The following is a 17,350-nucleotide window of genomic DNA, read 5'->3' as shown; positions in this document are numbered from 1 at the left end:
TAATTAGGAGTTAACATTCTCTTACTTAAACAGTTTTCTACCTGGAAAAACCTGCCTTCAAGTTTCCCCCAACAAACCCTAAAGTTATTAAAACATAAATGAATTAAAAAAAGATTATGAACCATTCTTCCCAATAGTTTTGGCCACTATCCTATCAGGTAACTTTTTATTTTTATTTTTTAAAGTATATTTATCCTCAGTTTTGGATTAAACATGTGACCCTGTTGACATTTCAGTGACAATTTCACATTGTTTCTGTTTTGGGGATTACCCTCTCTCAAAGCCTCTCTGGGTGGGCTGCACCCTGAGTTAATAGTCATTGCCAGCTTTCCCCTTGACCTGGCTGTTTATTTCTTTGGTTTGTCCTACACTAAGAAAAAGGAGAAGTTCTTTCACATTCTGAAGGACATAAATGTGGTCTTCATTCTTAAGACCAAGCATTTACGGACTGCAAATAAAAAGGAAAAACATGTAGCAATATCCTCCATGTGCATATCGTTTGTCTCTCTTACAAAGGCGTGATGAAGTCTCTGCTATTTTCCCTGCTGGGGCAGCAGCTTATCACAGAACAGGGGTGGGGGTTTCCCTCCAAGACCACACTGATGAACTTGTATTCCCCACCCCTCTTTTCCTTCTTGCTTTCTTTCTGGTTTCCTATTAGCAAATGATTTTTTCAAGCAACAGAACAATGCTTGCAATCCAGTTCAGTAACATCCAAGTGTTACTCTGTGGAAGAAACCCAACAAAACATGACAGAAAACAAAACAGTCAGAAACCATGGTTTCTCTAGTTTGCCTGGGACAGCATGTTGTCCTGAGTCCATGGCCCCAGGTTGCTGAACTCTTAAGTCATTGTGAGTCTGACCAGTTAGCACACCTACTCTAGATGCCTCCTTTCATTCACTCCAACTTTCATCATATAACTACCTCCCATCCCAGTGTCTCCGAAGCAGTTTTGTTTTGCACACTCCTTCCTTCCCTCCCTCCAAATTACTATGCAACCCATGTCAGGCAGTTTCAACACAGTGGTTCCCAAATTAGCATTTCTAAAGTCTACTTTTAAATTTTATTCCTTTTACATTTCTTTTTCTCTCTCACAAATCTCTTCCTCTTCTCTGCTAATTAGTTAATGCTTCTTAATTAGCTTACAAAAAAAAATGGAAAGATCTAAGTAGGGAACATTTTAATGCAGGGCTTTTAAATTTGGACTAGAAATTGAGAATCACTACAAACCACCTATCATTATAGGATTTTCCAAGAAGGGGTGGATGCCAACTTGTTTCCTGATTGCTCTTATTAGGCATGTACTCCCCGGGTTTGCCTGGGATGGGGTGGTGGTGTTCTTTTCTAAGGCCCCAGGGAAAGATTTAGGTATCGAGATTGAAAAATCCTTTGCCAGTGCTGGTATGGGGGTGTGGGGGAACGTGGGACCGGGAGGTGGCAGTCTGCGGTCCTCTCCCTCATATGTGTTTAGAACGCCATCTAGTGGCTGAAGCTCACGGGAGGGATGAAAATCTGAGGACCCCAGGGCAGACACAGCTCAAGGTTGGGCTGGCTTCCCCTCTGGGTCATATGGGGCTCACTAAGGCAACTGCACTTCCAGTTAACCAATGCACAGGTGACAAATGTGCACATCATTGGGAATTTTGTGGAAGCCATGGGAAATTGAAGAAAGAGGGTAATAGACTTTAAGGACTTCCAAGAAAGGCAAAAAGTACTACAATTATTCCAGAAAGTAGGACTTTAAAAGTATAAGTGCTGTGGCTGATCAGATAAAAAAGACTTTTCTATGAATATGAAAAACATAAAAAGGAGCTGAAGGAAGAGAAAATAGAAGGTGGGGGAAGAAAATGAAAGGGGAGACAGATAACATAATGCTTTATAGACAATTCTAAACCTGGGTTCAAATTTCAGAGTTACCAATTACCATTTGTGTGACAGTAAGTGACTTCTTTAAGCTTACTAAACCTCAGTTCCTTTGTCTGTAAAATGGGGCTCATCCCACCTATCTCATAGTGATGCTGTGAGGATTAGAGAAAGGAATCTATAAATGTCCCAAGCCCAGAGCCTCACACAAAAATACCTACCAAGTGATAGCTGTTATTAGTAGAGAGAAGAAAAAAGAAAAGAAAAGGGGGAAGGAAGAAGGCCCAGTAAGGAACAGTGCAGAATACATGATGATGCGAAAAAAGAAGGAGCATTTAGGGTTGTTCAACTTAGCACAACGTATTTATTTGATCAACTTAATGGGCAAATCCTATGAAAGGGGAAGTCTTCTCTGACTCTGGTGGATGGAGGTCTCTGTCTGAAGCCCACATTTGGTGCTGGTGACTTAGAAGTGGCTGAGAGGGCTCCACAGGAGGACCTTCCCTCTTGGCACTCCCTAGTCTTCAAGCTGTGAGCTGAGCAACCCTACACTCAAGCCCCTACAGGCTTTCAGGTCAATGTTGGGAGCTTATGTGAAAGAAAGGCCAATGTGACCAGTCAGAGATGGGGTTGATCAAGCAGTAGCAACTGAGGACCCAGTTTCACCCAGCAAGGACAACCATCACCATGGCCTAGCTTGCCAGGAGCCTTCTGAGAACCCTGGCTTAGCACTGTCTCTGACAGTTAATACTGACTGAGTGCTCTTGGGGAGGCAGGAAGAAATATCTCTACAACCTGAGGCATCTTTCCTCTCCACCGAAAACTGAATCCCCAGGGCAGATCCAGTAGGTGGACACACACAGCTACCTCATTCTCTTCTTTGGAACCTGATATGGTTATTTCTAAGTATTGCCTAAAACCTCCAGATACCGGAAGTCCCTGGAGGGCAAAATACCACACTGCACACATATCCTCCCACAACAGCATGCTGTCCCAGGAGGCTTTTAGCCTACCACCTCTAGCTGGAAGCCGCAACTGGAGAGCACAATGCCCTTTCTCTGATGCAAAGGCTGACTGCAATCTCAGGGGCACAGCAGCCATTGCCCGCATTTCTAACCTTTTACCAGCTTTCTTCCATGCCAAGGAGAAAAACCAGGAACAAGAACACAGTAATATGATCCCCAATTAGCATAAAATGAAAACAACCCAGTCATGTTTTCCATGGGCTTTTCCAACCACAGACTAAATGCATGAAGCAGGGAGAAAGAGATAAAAATATACACATAGACCTATAAATATATATACTGTCTGTGTAAGCACAGACTGGCATCCTGGAGCAAAGGCAATCTGTCTCTAGGAAAACGATGAAGCCAGTGCAGACAATCTGAGAATTTTTCCTTTCCAAAGGGCAGTGTGTGTACAGATGGGAAGGCAGAGCATCCTGGTTGCTCAGTATGGAAGGGGTTAAATCCCCAGTCACTCTATTCTAAAGTGATTTATGATGATGTGTAGTGTTTCAAAACTTCCCCCCACCCCAAAGAACAGACCTCTCCTTCCCTACCTAGTCCACTCTCAATGTGCTGAAATGGGAAGGAGGCGGTGTTTTGCTGATCTGTTAAATTCTTAGTGAAGTTTCCTTGATTTCCAGTGGCTGCTGTTGTTTGAGTTTGGTTTGGATCAAAACTGAGGTTATCCTGGCATTTCTGGGACTGGATCCAGGCAAGAGGAAGAAGGAAAAGAAGGAGAAGGAAAAGAGGAGAGAAAAAGTGGTGAGAAATAAAGGGAGGAGAGAAGCATAGAGAAAGAAAAAAAAAGTCCTTTTTCAACATCACATTCCTGTGTTTTCCCTCAGCCTGGAAAACATATTAATTCCAGTGCTTTTACACTCTCGGAAACAAAGGGACTAAGCCAGTGTGGGGAAAAGGGTGATAAGAAGAATCCTGGAACTCTAAACAGAGAAAGAACAAGATTCAGAAATAACTGGGACTCTGCTTTGAGGGGCGTCCTGAGTCTGTCGGCACAGGGGACTGGCACACACAGATACACAAGACCGAGCTGCAACTACAGACAAATGGAGATGCAAAGACTTAAAAGGACAGCTCCTTTCACCTCATCCTACTTGTCAAGAAGGTAAAAAAAGACACAGCCAGAAGGAAAAAGAAGAAAGCGGCTCAGCCCTCAGGTCAGGACAGGCTGTGGGGCTGTGGCGCGACTCTGGGAGCTGGAACGGCAGCATAGCCCCTTTGTAGCACTCAGCCTCCCTCGCGAAGAAGAAAGAGGGTTGGGAGGAAAAGTATTTCATCTAGGAATCTGTCCTGGGACCAAACTTCAGACTGCTTTTTAAGCCCTCTGCATTCCATCTCCATGAGCCACAATGTAAGTGTGTAATCCTTTCTGTCTTTGGTGTGTTTGCTTTTTTGTTGCTTATTTGAAGAAATGAAATGGAAATGTTGTCATAATTAATATACTCAGTGTGCATTTTCTCTGGAGCATCAGAGAATCAATTGAAACAGTGCAAGCATGCTGAATGGAGGACGGAGTAGGGTTTCCAGCTTAATGTAACTGTCTCTGCTAAGCACTGACAAATTACAGGGGTTTAAAAGCAACAGGATCTCATCCTCTTTTCCATTCCCTGACCCTCCTCCTCCTTATTTAACCACCCCTTCCCCCACCCCTTGGCCAAGATAGAGAAAAGAAAATGCCCAGTTCTGTTTGCAATTAAATGATTTTCTTTCTTTTTTTCCATCCCCTAACCCCCACCCGCTCCTGTCTTTTGACCCTGCTGCCTCCCAAAGTGGATTGCACAATGACATGGAGAATGGGACCCAGTTTTGCCATGCTGTTGGCAGTGTGGCTTGTGTGTGGATCAGAACCCCACCCCCATGCCATGAATGGAGGGAACCCCCGAGGGCGGAAAGCCCCTCTGGTTTCTCCAGTCAACAGGAGGCCAGCTCGGTTTCTGAGGCACATGGGGAGGTCTCAGGGAACTGAGAGAACCACTCTGGAAGAACCAAACCTTCAGCCTCTCCACAGGAGGAGAAGCGTGCCGGTGCTGAGGGTGGCTCATCATGCGACAGCCGCGGCAGCCCCGCGGGGCCGCGCCGCGGCGCAGGGGAGACCCGAGCAGAGCCTAGCCGCCCGGAGCTCTCCCCGCGAGATGGTCCGAGATGAGGGGTCCTCGGCCCGGTCCAGAACGTTGCGCTTCCCCTCGGGGTCCAGCTCTCCCAACATCCTTGCTAGCTTTGCAGGGAAGAACAGGGTGTGGGTCATCTCGGCCCCTCACGCCGCAGAAGGCTACTACCGCCTCATGATGAGTCTCCTGAAGGACGATGTGTACTGCGAGCTGGCGGAAAGGCACATCCAGCAGATTGTGCTCTTCCACCAGGCCGGCGAGGAGGGCGGCAAGGTGCGGAGGATCACCAGCGAGGGCCGCGTCCTGGAGCAGCCCCTGGACCCCGGCCTCATCCCGAAGCTGATGAGCTTCCTGAAGCTGGAGAAGGGCAAGTTCGGCATGGTGCTCCTGAAGAAGACGCTGCAGGTAGAGGAGCGCTACCCTTACCCCGTCAGGCTGGAGGCCATGTATGAGATCATCGACCAGGGCGCCATCCGCAGGATAGAGAAGATCAGGCAGAAGGGTTTTGTCCAAAAATGTAAGGCCTCTGGGGTAGAGGGCCAGGTGGTGGAAGAGGGGAACAATGGTGGAGGGGCAGGAAGGCCAGGCCTGAGCAGCGAGAAGAGGAAAGAAGACCAGAGGAGAGGCCAGGTCCCACCAACCAGGGAGAGTCGGGTGAAGGCGATGAGAAAAGCGGCCCCCACCAACCCCGCTCCTCCCCCGCCTCCCCCAACCCCGAGGGCCACCACCCTGCCGCCTGCCCCAGTCACAGCCGCGACTCGGGCAACCTCCCGGGTGGGCACTGTGGCCGTGCGGCCAACCACCAGCACCTTTCCAGCCATGCAGAGGCCCTGGAGCCCCCGGGCGCACCCCTCCTCAGACGCCCACAGGCCCCCAGCAACAGCCGAGGCGACCACGGCCTCAGAGCATCTCTACCCTCCCCCCAGGAAGGAGCAGCACAGGGAGAGGCCGCAGAGCACCAGGAGGCCCAGCAAGGCCACCAGCCTCGAGAGCGTCACGGCTGCCCCTGCCGCCGCCATCTCCGAGCACAGCGCCAGGGCCGGCGCGGGCCGTTTCCGGGACAACCGCACCGAGCGGCGCGAGCACAGCCACCGGGACCCGAACGTGGTGTCAGGTCCTCACAAGCCAGCCAAGGGGAAACCTCCCAAAAAGAAGGCCCAGGACAAGATCCTTAGCAACGAGTATGAAAATAAGTTTGTCCTCAGCCGGCCCACTGCCTCTCAGCTGGAGGAGGGGTTGCAGTTGGGGAATATTCCCGCACAAAAATCAAAGGAGTCCAAAAAGCACGAGAAGCTTGAGAAACCCGAGAAGGAGAAGAAAAAAAAGGTAAAGAATGAGAAAGCAGACAAGTTCCTCAAGACTGAAAAGCAAGTGAAGAAGGACAAGGCAGAAAAAAAGAGCAGGCAGGAGAAAGAGAAGAACAAGAAGCAAAAGGCAGGCAGACCAGAGCAGGATGGCCACCTGAAAGCTGCCACCAAACATCTCCCCCAGGGCCCCAGGAAGTCGGCGACCGACCTGCTGGGCTCCTTTGAAGGCAAAAGAAGGCTCCTTGTAAGTAATCTTCTCCTTGGCCTTGTTCTTCGGGCCAAGGCCGGGGGTGTTAACATTTGGTTTGTTATTTTTCCAAAGCCACATCACTACATGGCAGACTGTGGCTGAACCTGCACTATGTCAAGACGATCAGGCGGTGTGTCAAGAGAGGGCCACCAGGGTAGCAGCTCCTTTTGGTTTAATACTCCGTGAACCTCCATCCACAGAACCGTGGCTCTAAGATATAGAGTCAATGGCCAGGGACCCTAGACATGAGCCCTGGGAAGCACCTGTGGTCAGCTTCTCTGCACCTGTCAGTACCTCTCCCATGTCTTTACCACTCTCTTCCAAGGGATAGTTCTGGATATTGAGTTTAAAGAATGAAAGAGTCCCTAAAATGTCATGCACTGACTCTGGTCACAACTTAGGAAAAGTTCATCTCTTCATGAACTTAGGAACTGGAAGCATGTATATAGGGAAACGGCAAGAGTTCTCCTTTCCCTTCTAGTAAGATCTGTATCAACAATTGGAAGTCTTAAAGGGGAAAACAAGGCAGTTTGGGTGTGGAATGGATGTGACCAGAGTGTGGAAAGGTACTTGCTGATGTGATTTTCATAAACAGTTTTAAAACCGGCTGGCCAAAATCTTCTCCCCTTAAAGGCTGCCTTTCCCATCATTGCCCAGCTACCAGTAAGAGGCCAAAAAGATGGAGTGTGAGGAAGTGGATTAATTGTTCTAATTTCCAGTACCCTAGAGACACATCTGAACTTGGAGTCCAGATGTCAGTTTCTCCCGAACCTCTATAAAATGAGTGTGCATGTGTGTGTGTGAGAGAAAGCACTCAAGCAGCACTTATTTCCACTTTGCCTGCATTCCTGAACATGACTAGCATTGAGCAAGTCACAGGTCCATCTCGGAAACTGTCTCTCATGGCCATTACTTGCCACCATCCAAAGAATGGTAACAGAATCTAGTCAAACCCAAGGAAGGCTTGGGACAGGAATAAGTTCCATCCTAAATGAAAGGGTAGTTCTTCCCAGCGATGTGAGAATGGCTCCTTCTCTTTGTGTCCCCTGGTCCCCCCTTTTAAAGTACCCTTCCAAGATTTCTATCCCCAGCTTCTTAATGCTATCATTCTGCTCTAGGCTATCAAGGAGGAAAAGGGTGTGATACAATTACTTCAGAGAAAAAGATCAGTAAATTAATGTTGGGTAATGTGAGTTGGGAATGATTTTCTCTGGTACCTGGGTGGGAGGGTGCCGCCTCATCCACTGAGGACAGCATCTAACCTACTGAAGGCACGAGGTGACTCTATAGCCTGCACTGCCCCACCAAAAGAGATAGGCACTGTTCTTCCTCCCAAGGCATCTCTCTGAGAGCTTCTAGTTTTTCCAATCTGCCCTAAATTTGGATTAATGATCTCAGCAGAGTAATTCTGGTATTCATATATCTCTAATGGTTTCAAAAGTTTAAAGGTACTTTTGAAATGTTATTCAGAGCAGAGTCCTTTGTGGGACATGGGTGGGGCATGTCCCAAAATTCTCTTAGCTGTTCCATCAGTTGACTATCTGGGTATTAGAACAAAACCTAAGTTTTGATTGATTTACAGGTGTGTGTGTGTGTGTGTGTGTGTGTGTGTGTGTGTGTGTTTTCTATGTTGCTCATTTTTAACCAAAGCCTTAAAGTAAGTAACTGTACAAACTTAGGTTAGCAGAGGATAGGCTGTTAGTGTAGTGTAACAGTTTCTTGGTTATTCCCAGCATACATAAATTTAAATGGAATGTTCCAGTCAGAGCCAAAAGAATCACTGATTTCAGAGTAGAGCTCTCCTTGGTACATGAATGTTTGTTAAAGAACCCATGGAGCAAACCGCTGTCTTTCGAGTGTGAGAAAGCGTTAGTAGTGTATTTCCTTGCCCTCCTCCGAAGTACCCGGGACTGTGTCCAGCCCACTACAGCACATTCACCCAACCCTGACCATTTAGCTAACGGGTAGGCAAAGTGTTCCTCATGGTCAGGTTTTAAGCAGGGGAAAAATAATCATGGGCAAAATGTCAGGATTGTAACTGTGCACCCATCTGGCAAATACTTCCATTGCCCCTCATTTGTGAGTCAAAAGAAAGAGGTTTTCATGCTATATGCTTGGTATTAATCATGGCTTTCATTTCTCCCTTTTTCTCTCCACTCCCTTTAGTCAGGGATTTGAAAGCCCAGCTGGGTCTTTTCTGCTTTTAATGGTGTCCCTGATCATAAATTCCCTAGCAAAAGAAAATCAAATAACAGTTTCTGCTGATGTCATGTGAGGCAAAACAGAAACCAGCTGGGACTGCTCACGGCAGTAGTATTGCTCTTTGGGGCTGACAAGAGAATCAGGGTTGTTATTAGAAAGAAAGTACTAACAGGAGTCATTTCAGTCCTGCAATCCCACATGTGCCCAGCTGAAGCTCATATCAGAAATGTGCTGTCTGAAAGCTAATGCTATCTAAAATAAGAATGGATTAGAAAAAACAAGATGAAATAAACATGATATAATATTAAAAGAGAGAGTAAAGAATCTGTTTCACCAGAAATAGAGGAGACTCATGTTTTCTGGGTGAAAGACCTTGTTGGTGCCATTTAATCTTTTTTCCACTCTTTCTCCCATCACACACGGCTGTTGTTATTCAGGCAGTTTGATGATTCCATTAATACTCATTAAGGCCTAGCACTCTCCAAAGCTGTTCTTGTAGGGCCAACAGACTTCCAAATGGTCTCAGGCTAACCGAGTGCTCAAACTGAAATGAGGTTTACGGTCCAAGAAACCAGGCAGGCCTTTTAGCTTATCTTTTCCAGTTTCTCATTAACCTGGTGCCCAACTCTGATTTATTTTAAACCCCTAGTGCTTTGTATTTATTCATATAGTTCTTTGGATGTGAAAACATCACATGGCCGCTACTTAACCAATTACTTAGAGAAATACTGACAGTAACGGCACAGGTTGTGGTTGGGTAAACAGCATCCTTGAGGCCTTCAAAGGAACTGCAGATAGAGCAAGATGTCCTTCCTCTTAGACCAGAGGTCAATACTTCAATCCTGCCTCTGAGCCTGTTGACAGAAAAGGGCACATCCTGCAAGGTGATTTGCCAAAACCGTGTGGCTTAATTTTCACAACAATTCCATAAGGAAGGACCTATGGCCTCTGTTTTCTAGGCAAGGAAACAAAAGCTTAGGGAGGCGGAGATGTTTCTCAAGGGGTAGAGCTAATTTGCAGCAAAGCCAGATTTAGAACTCAAGTCCATTTGATTTTAAAGCTCATGTTCAAGCCGCTCCCCTATTTTTCCTTCCAGTGGGTGAGAGCTTCCCATGGGCATATGCCATAAAGTGAAGGGAAACTGAGAGATTATCCTGTTAATTAATCAATACAAACATTTTAAAATTCAGCCTCAACTTTGAATTACTCAGATAAATGGTAAAGTGTATCAGTTGTCAACATTTGTAGGGTTTCTGCCTTGAATACCCAGCTGGTTCTCTGCACCTCAACTGAGAATAACATACTGAATCCCAGTTACCCTATTCTTTCAGGCTGATTGGTGTCAGTCTGGGGTTGACAGTGGTAAGACTATATATATAGTAAGTTGTTTAGCACTAAAATACTGGGCTGTGTGGATTATAGCTGAAAAGCCATCATTTTATGCCTTGAGATCTACCTACTTTAAATTAGCAAGAAGCCTCGTAATGCTAAATTACAGATTCAATTTCAAGTTTAAGCATTCTTTGATGACTGAATCTCCTGTAATTCAAATAGATTAACCCTTAAGCTCCACTCAGAAATTTGGATATTGGGTCAACAATGTACTTATTTGGCTTAATTTTAGATATGGACATAAAGCTCTGTTTTACTAAGGCAGACTACTAGCCTGAATGTTATTTTTGGAATCCTGTAAATATCCAGTGTTTTGATCCTGACAAAGATTTAGAATAAGCTGAGACTTAAGATATCTTCTGCCTAATGTATTTCCATTCTTATTTGCTATATTTGCTTATGCAAAGTGACTTCATTATACTCTGAGGCTCCTTGTGCCAACTACACACCAGTTGGACAAAACATAAAAAAGAACCACAACACCATTCTGATTCATGATACATGCCCTGATTTATCTCCACTAAACTGGAAGGAGGCCAAGTGCCAGACAGTAATGTTTATTGACAAACACAATAGGATGCTTTTCTCTAGGGAAGAGGGGACTAGAAATGTTTGTTACCATTTTAAACACTGAAATATTGCCAGACTAGAAAACGCATGGGATGGACATGTCAATACACAGGGAAAGAATCTTTGAAATATGTTCAGATGATCAGCCGCCTCTACTTTCCCTGAAGCAAACTCAAGAAGCAGATTAAATGTAAAGGGAAGTGTCTTTACCCATTGGTTTGTGGGCTGTATCTAGACATTCATGACCAGGGGACCAGTCCTCTGGGTGGAGTGATCTATGTAAGCTGAGGAATGAGGGCCAGCCCATGTGCTTCCACTGACATAGGCCAGGCCTTCAGTGCCTTGAAGAACTTACACTCTAGTTGGGGAGGTGTTACATAAACATGAAATGTACTAGCAAATCAAGGAAATACATAAAGTCCAGTGAACAGCAAGAACAGTAATTAGAAGGAGAAAATGATCATTGTGGGCTAGAAAAGACTTTAAGAAGAATGCTGCATTTGAAGAATGGCTCAGATTCAAAGATGAAAGGGAGGGGAGGGCTTTCTGGATGATATGGGCAAAGGCAGAGGAAGGAATGTGAGTGAACTATTCAGAGGCAACACACACACACATGTATGGTGCTAGGGTGGCACACAGCCTGAGTGCATATATACTTATTTTATATACAGAATATGTATTTATATTATATATCATGTATAGCATATGTTAATAATATATATAATAATGTATATTCATATTATATCCATAATGTACATTTGTATTTTTTCTTGATTTTCACTACTTTGTGAATTGGCAGGGAAGTTGTTCCTCTGTAAAGCTGAGGAAGCTAAGGCTCATAAGGTTAAATGGCAATTGTGGAGGCTACAAAGTAGCCAAGGGTTGAACTAGGGCCAAAATGCGGGTCCTCTAACTTTGACTGCACTCGCCCTTTGTTGGTGCCACTCTGCCAAGATTCCTTTTGTTTCATCATTTAGAAGGTCTGGTGGCAGGGCGAAGAGATCCTGTAAGGGAGGAATAGGAGGGAAAGTTAGCAAGAGAGAGCCTGGGGCCAATGTGGAGAGCCTGACGCAAGGAAATGAGTCACTCGAAATTAAGGCATCCTTGCGCAAAGGTCCTGAAGTGAAAATAAACATCAGAGCTCTTTATTTATTTCAGAGTGATTCCCACTGGCTTTCCACAGCCTAAGGCTACTGTGTTCTGAGATACTGGGAGAAGCTGCCTGGCAGCGGAGGATGAGGTTCTTTGTGATTAGTATTCTCTGAAATTCTCAGTTAGGCAGGAGGGGAAGGAAGAGACCAGAGGGAGCCTCGAGGACTCCTGAAATTCTGCCCATCACGCTCTGGCCATAGAGCTTAAGGGTCCACAGCAAAGTAGGTGATGAGTGAAATGGAGTCTATGTATGGATTTGAAGGTACAGGGCAGATAATTTTCAATCTTCTAGCATCTGAGCAGGTGTGCAATATGGACTTATTCTTCATTTAGAATAGGGAATCTGAAATCACTGTCAGTATACTTTACCTTTGCTTTTGACTGTTTTGTGTTCTCACTTAAGCATTCATTTTCTTTATTTCAAAGTGGTGTGTTTGTGAGCAAATAGCCAAAAAGAAAAACCTGAAGCATTGTAACTCTGGCAGGGGTTGAGGGGGGGGATAAGTTCTCAGCCTGGGGCAAATTACCTTTGAAGCCAAAATCAGTCAAAGGGAGAAATAAAGTAGAAGAAACTCGTTTATTGTTTACAAGCAGTCGTCCATGTCTTCTTGCCTGTGTCTCTCACAACCTGGCTGCAAAAAGGGACCCCACCCAACCTCTCTGGTCCAGATATACCCTCACTCCCCGCACCCTTGTAATCACCTATTGATATGGAGACAGACTACTTCTCTCCACCCCTTGGAAACACCTATTGAGGCCAGCCGAGAGATTCTGGAAATACTGCAATTTTACCCACAAGCATAGCAACTGAAAATAAAACTCCAAGATACAGACCACTGTCAAAACCTGCAAACATATTTTCAAATGTCATAAAGCTAATTAAAAACTAACAAACAAAGCAAAAATACCACCACCATATCTTGATATAGCCACCTTAAAATTTTTTTAAGGCTAAGGATGAACCAATGAATACATGTGGGGAAATTGATTATTTTTCCTCATGGGAAATTACATTTCTAAAATAAGCATTTTCTACCTACCCTGTCCATCTGAACAGGCATATAAACAGAAAGTCAAACATCAATGAAATCAGGTCTATTTAAAACAAGTAACAACCTGAGAAAAAAGATAACTTCATCCCAGAAAAACCTTTGTTAATGTTACACTCAAAAGCTATTGAACCCATTTTGATTTCCAGGGGGGATTTCTCAGAAGGGAAAGCCCGAAGGCAGCAATAAACACACCTCTGAAAGAGAAAAATAAACACTAGGATCGAGCTGGACCAGATTTATTAACCATTTTGATAAGTACTTTAAAGAGGTTAAAGACGGTGACTTCATCTTGGAAAAATGCCACGCTAATAGCCACGAAATTCAGAAATATTTTGCAAGGTTAGATAGGTAAGTAGAAAATTGGCTGGTAAATCTGTGGTCAAAATCTCTGAGCACCTCTCTGAGCTCAGAGATGAGTCAGCAAAGGGTAAACAGTGTTCTCTGCAGACTCAGTCTAGTGAGCTATTTGGGGTCAAAGAGATCACGAAGACCTGGCTATCACCCAAATAAAAATCCACATCCCTCTACCTCCGGGGTGGACTGCACCAGGCCCACCCACTCAGGGCATGTGGTACACAGTTCTGGCTTCTGCTCAGGAAAAGGCGGTGAAACTGGAGAAGGCTCAGGAAGAGGCAACAATAATAATCAAACGAATAGAAAAGCTTTTATATATGCCTAGATGGAAATGTTGAGACATTCTTAGAGCATTCAAGAGGAGCCCTAAAAAGTAAGGGTAGCTTTATTTTACCCCAAATAATGAAATCGATGTTTTCTCAGATGGCTGGTGACGAAACACCTCTTTGTCTTGCTCTGTCTTTCCTCTTTTCCCTCAGAAGAAGTGTGAAAGTAGGTGGGAAAACCACAGGGGTGAGGTGAAAAATATGAGGTCTGAACTGGGGGGTGGGTTGAAAGAGTAAAACCCATTCTGTTGGGGAGCTCCAATATCAAAGATGCCCACCACTCTGTACAGGCCCTGTGTGACCATGAGTGTATTTTAATGTGACAAAATGTAGGTCACAGGGCCATCCTAAAAGCTTTCTGCAAGGTCGCCTATAAAAATTCTGTCATCAAATGTTCCATAGTGCCCAGGGACTGGCTATGAAACTGTCTCAACCCTGTGGGATGTGAAATAATAGTAGCCACTGAATTCAAGACCGTCTGAGCAGCCAATTAGGACAACGAAGAGCAAAATGAGAGAGGGGAGGTAGCATTTGCTGACTGATTATGACATGCCAAGCGTTCATGTAATGCTCTACCAGCCTTGCAAAATAAGTATTCTGTGTAGAGTTCACAAATGAAAGATTAAGACACATGGAGATAATAATAAAAGTAAATTATGGAAGTGAGTAGAAAACTTAAGCTATCCGCAGGCTTTTTAAAAAAGGGTCTTTCCAAATGGCCTTTTTTGGCCCTAATTATACTAACTGTCCAACAGAACAGTTTAATTAAGGTTAGTTGTCAGTCACCAGCCCTCTCTTCTAAATCACCCCTTTGGATTTTTGCCTTGGTGTGAAAGTATGACTTTGAATTAATATTTGCTTGCCTTCACCTACCTCCAGCTAATCACTGCTCCTAAGGCTGAGAACAACATGTATGTGCAACAGCGAGATGAGTATCTGGAAAGTTTCTGCAAGATGGCCACGAGGAAAATCTCTGTGATCACCATCTTTGGCCCTGTGAACAACAGCACCATGAAAATCGACCACTTCCAGCTAGGTTCTCTTAAACGTTTTAATTCTATTATTGTTTTTCTTATATCTAAGGTTGGACAAACTTTATGGGAAAGGTTAGGGGGTGAAAGGAAAATTCATATATCCAGAAGGCTTTTTCTTTGTGGTAACAAAGGTCAGTTTGCCTACTGTATTACATACCCATTCTGCATGATTCTGGTTTAAGCTTTTGACACTTTAAAATGAAAAATAAGCAGGCACTGTATGGTTTGAAAGTCTGTCAGGTGGAGAAAAATAGAAGTAATATGGTGGGGAAAGAACCAGAGAGGTATTCAGACACTTTTTCTGAATCTTGAGTCTCCCCACCTGTGAGCAACACCATCTGATCTTCCTGCAGCCTTTATACTGCGGGCAACTCACTCACAGCCTGGGACCTGCCAGATCCTTGGAAGTACTTGACTCTGGAAAGACTGGGAAGGGCTGAAAGATGCTGTTATGCCAAATGAAAAGTCGTTGAAAATATGGACTGAACTGCACCCAAGTCCTTTTGGAGAGCAGGAGAATTTGGCTGGATGTAGAGTTTTCACAATTTTTCATATTAATGATGCGTGTGAGCCTCATGAGGCATACAGCGCAGCCCAGAGCAGCTGAGATCTAACTCACTGCAATTCTCAAGGGAAATTCTCTTGCAAGGCTTGCTGTGAGGTAGTTAAGCCTCATTGTCAGAAGCCCCAAATCTGACCCACCCAGCTTCTTTTATAATTATTACATCTTTAGGGCTTTATTTATTTATTTTTTTCTTACATACATTCTCTATTTTTTAATTCTCATTTTAACTTTAAAGAATAGCCTTCATATTCTGTTTGAGTATTCTGCATATTTTTCATAAAATATACTTAATCTGAAAGAAAATAAAATATGTTTCCCTATTAACCTTTAATTTTGATATATATAACAGTTTATCTTGCAGATTTTTCTATCATATGACCTGGGTATAATTGAACACATATCCATTGTAATTATGTAGGCCATGGTAATGTCAGTATAATTTGAATATTATCTAGTTTCTAAATCATATTTTATTTTTTATTGTGGTAAAAACACTTAGCAAGAGAGCTACCCTCTTAAACTAATTTTTAAGTGCACAGTGTTGTTAGCTCTGAGCACAGTGTTGTATAAGCACGTCTCTAGAATTTACTCAGGTATGAGATTTCAGTTATACATTCTCCATTTTTATTAGCTCACTTTCCCCTGAGATAGCTGCAAAGGGAAATAAAATACCATCCTTCCCAATGTTCCCTCATAAATCACTGTGGATCGGTGATTTAGTTTGTAGACATTGATCCCTGTGCCGTATGTATGTTTGGGAGGGAGAACCAAAAGACAAATACAAGTCCCAAAGCAAAACAACAATAAGCATACAAACAGAAGGTACCAAAGAAGTTCTAGAGAGTCAGACCAGCTCAAATCCACTGCTACAACTTACTTGTTATGTGACCCTGACCGAGTTGCTTCTTAAATCTCAGCTTAGAAAATAATCATGTGTCTTCAGCTATGTAAATGTAATCTATGTAAATACCTGTCACATTATAAGTACTATTAGTGTGTCATCATTACCACCGTTTTTTTCTGGCAGGCATCTGTAGCTCACTGAGCTCACAGGGATCAGAACAACTATAATTGAAAAATATTTGCAATTGCTTGACAGTGAGCCCTCACAACTGCTTTGCAAGGTCAGGCTGAGCTATTACTCCTGGTGATAAACTGAAGCCCAAAGGCTAATACTACAAAGCCACATGTTTAATGGTTAACTGGGATTCAACTATTTGCTTTCTGGATTTTCAAATAGTAGCCTGAGCCAGTGAGCTTAATTAAAATCCAGATGTCTAGAGAGGAAGTAGGTATTCGATCCACTGTAGAAACTGGTACTGGCTAGTGGTGAAAGCCCTCTTCCCCAAGGTGTTCCTGATGTCAAATGTGTTACGCACCAACCCTTACACAAAGGAGTCTCACTCCTTATATCAGAGAAGCTTGGAAAAATCATTATATCTTTCCTCGGCTCTGTATGGTCCTAACTGTTATAAGCATCTGGCGCTACTTGGCAAATTTTGAGCATTAATCCTGCTGTTGTTCAGACATCTGGACTGAGTATAAGACTGTGGAGAGATGGAGGTTTTCTTTTCTGCCTTATTGGAAACCAGGTATTGTGACTTGGGCATTTGCCTCTCACTGAATGGCAGCTTGGACATGATTTAGAATACCTTTTTTTTGTTCCTCATCTAATTTCTGGAAGACCTTTCTCTCCTTGTATTGTGTCCCAGGTTACCCTTATGGGAAAGGCTGTAGAACTTTCAGCCAAGATTGGGAGTCAGCCATGGGAAAATAGGAATTGGCATGCACCATGGTTTCAGTGAACAAAAAACTCTTGCCTTGACCAATTTTCAGCTGGAAATCCATCAGATGGCCTTACTTTCCTTAAAAATAAATCAAACACCCTCTGCCCTTCCAGACTTTTGCTGGGCCTTAAAAGCAGAGGCGCACATCCAACCACAGTGTGGGCTGTACTCACCAGTTGGTGCATCTTGCGAAATGTATTTGAATAATAGATAATGGACCTGTAAGTACCAGGAAACTTACGTTAAGATTTCAGGCATTAGCCTAATGAAAATGATTCATGCTTGAGCAAATTCCAGGGCAGAATAAGCCCATCCGGTTTTTGCCAGCCCAGAGGATAGTATCCATGAGGGTTTAGGATGA

General features: G+C 44.0%; 1 protein-coding gene across 1 annotated transcript in view; it reads left to right on the top strand.

The window, feature by feature from the left end:
- The first annotated feature begins 3,220 nt into the window (after positions 1–3,220).
- The window catches only part of CCDC80 (coiled-coil domain containing 80), a 35,400-nt gene continuing 21,270 nt past the window's right edge, over positions 3,221–17,350 (top strand). Inside the window, exons 1-3 of the mRNA XM_036929600.2 lie at positions 3,221–4,241; positions 4,661–6,549; positions 14,483–14,639. Of these exons, the coding sequence (XP_036785495.2) occupies positions 4,672–6,549; positions 14,483–14,639 (2,035 nt within the window). The 5' untranslated portion in view covers positions 3,221–4,241; positions 4,661–4,671. The remainder of the gene's footprint in view (positions 4,242–4,660; positions 6,550–14,482; positions 14,640–17,350) is intronic.

The sequence above is a fragment of the Manis pentadactyla genome, chromosome 1 (assembly GCF_030020395.1).
Source record: "Manis pentadactyla isolate mManPen7 chromosome 1, mManPen7.hap1, whole genome shotgun sequence".
NCBI lineage: Eukaryota > Metazoa > Chordata > Mammalia > Pholidota > Manidae > Manis > Manis pentadactyla.
The sequence above is the reverse complement of the archived record's forward strand: the minus strand, read 5'-3'. Positions and strand labels throughout refer to the sequence as shown.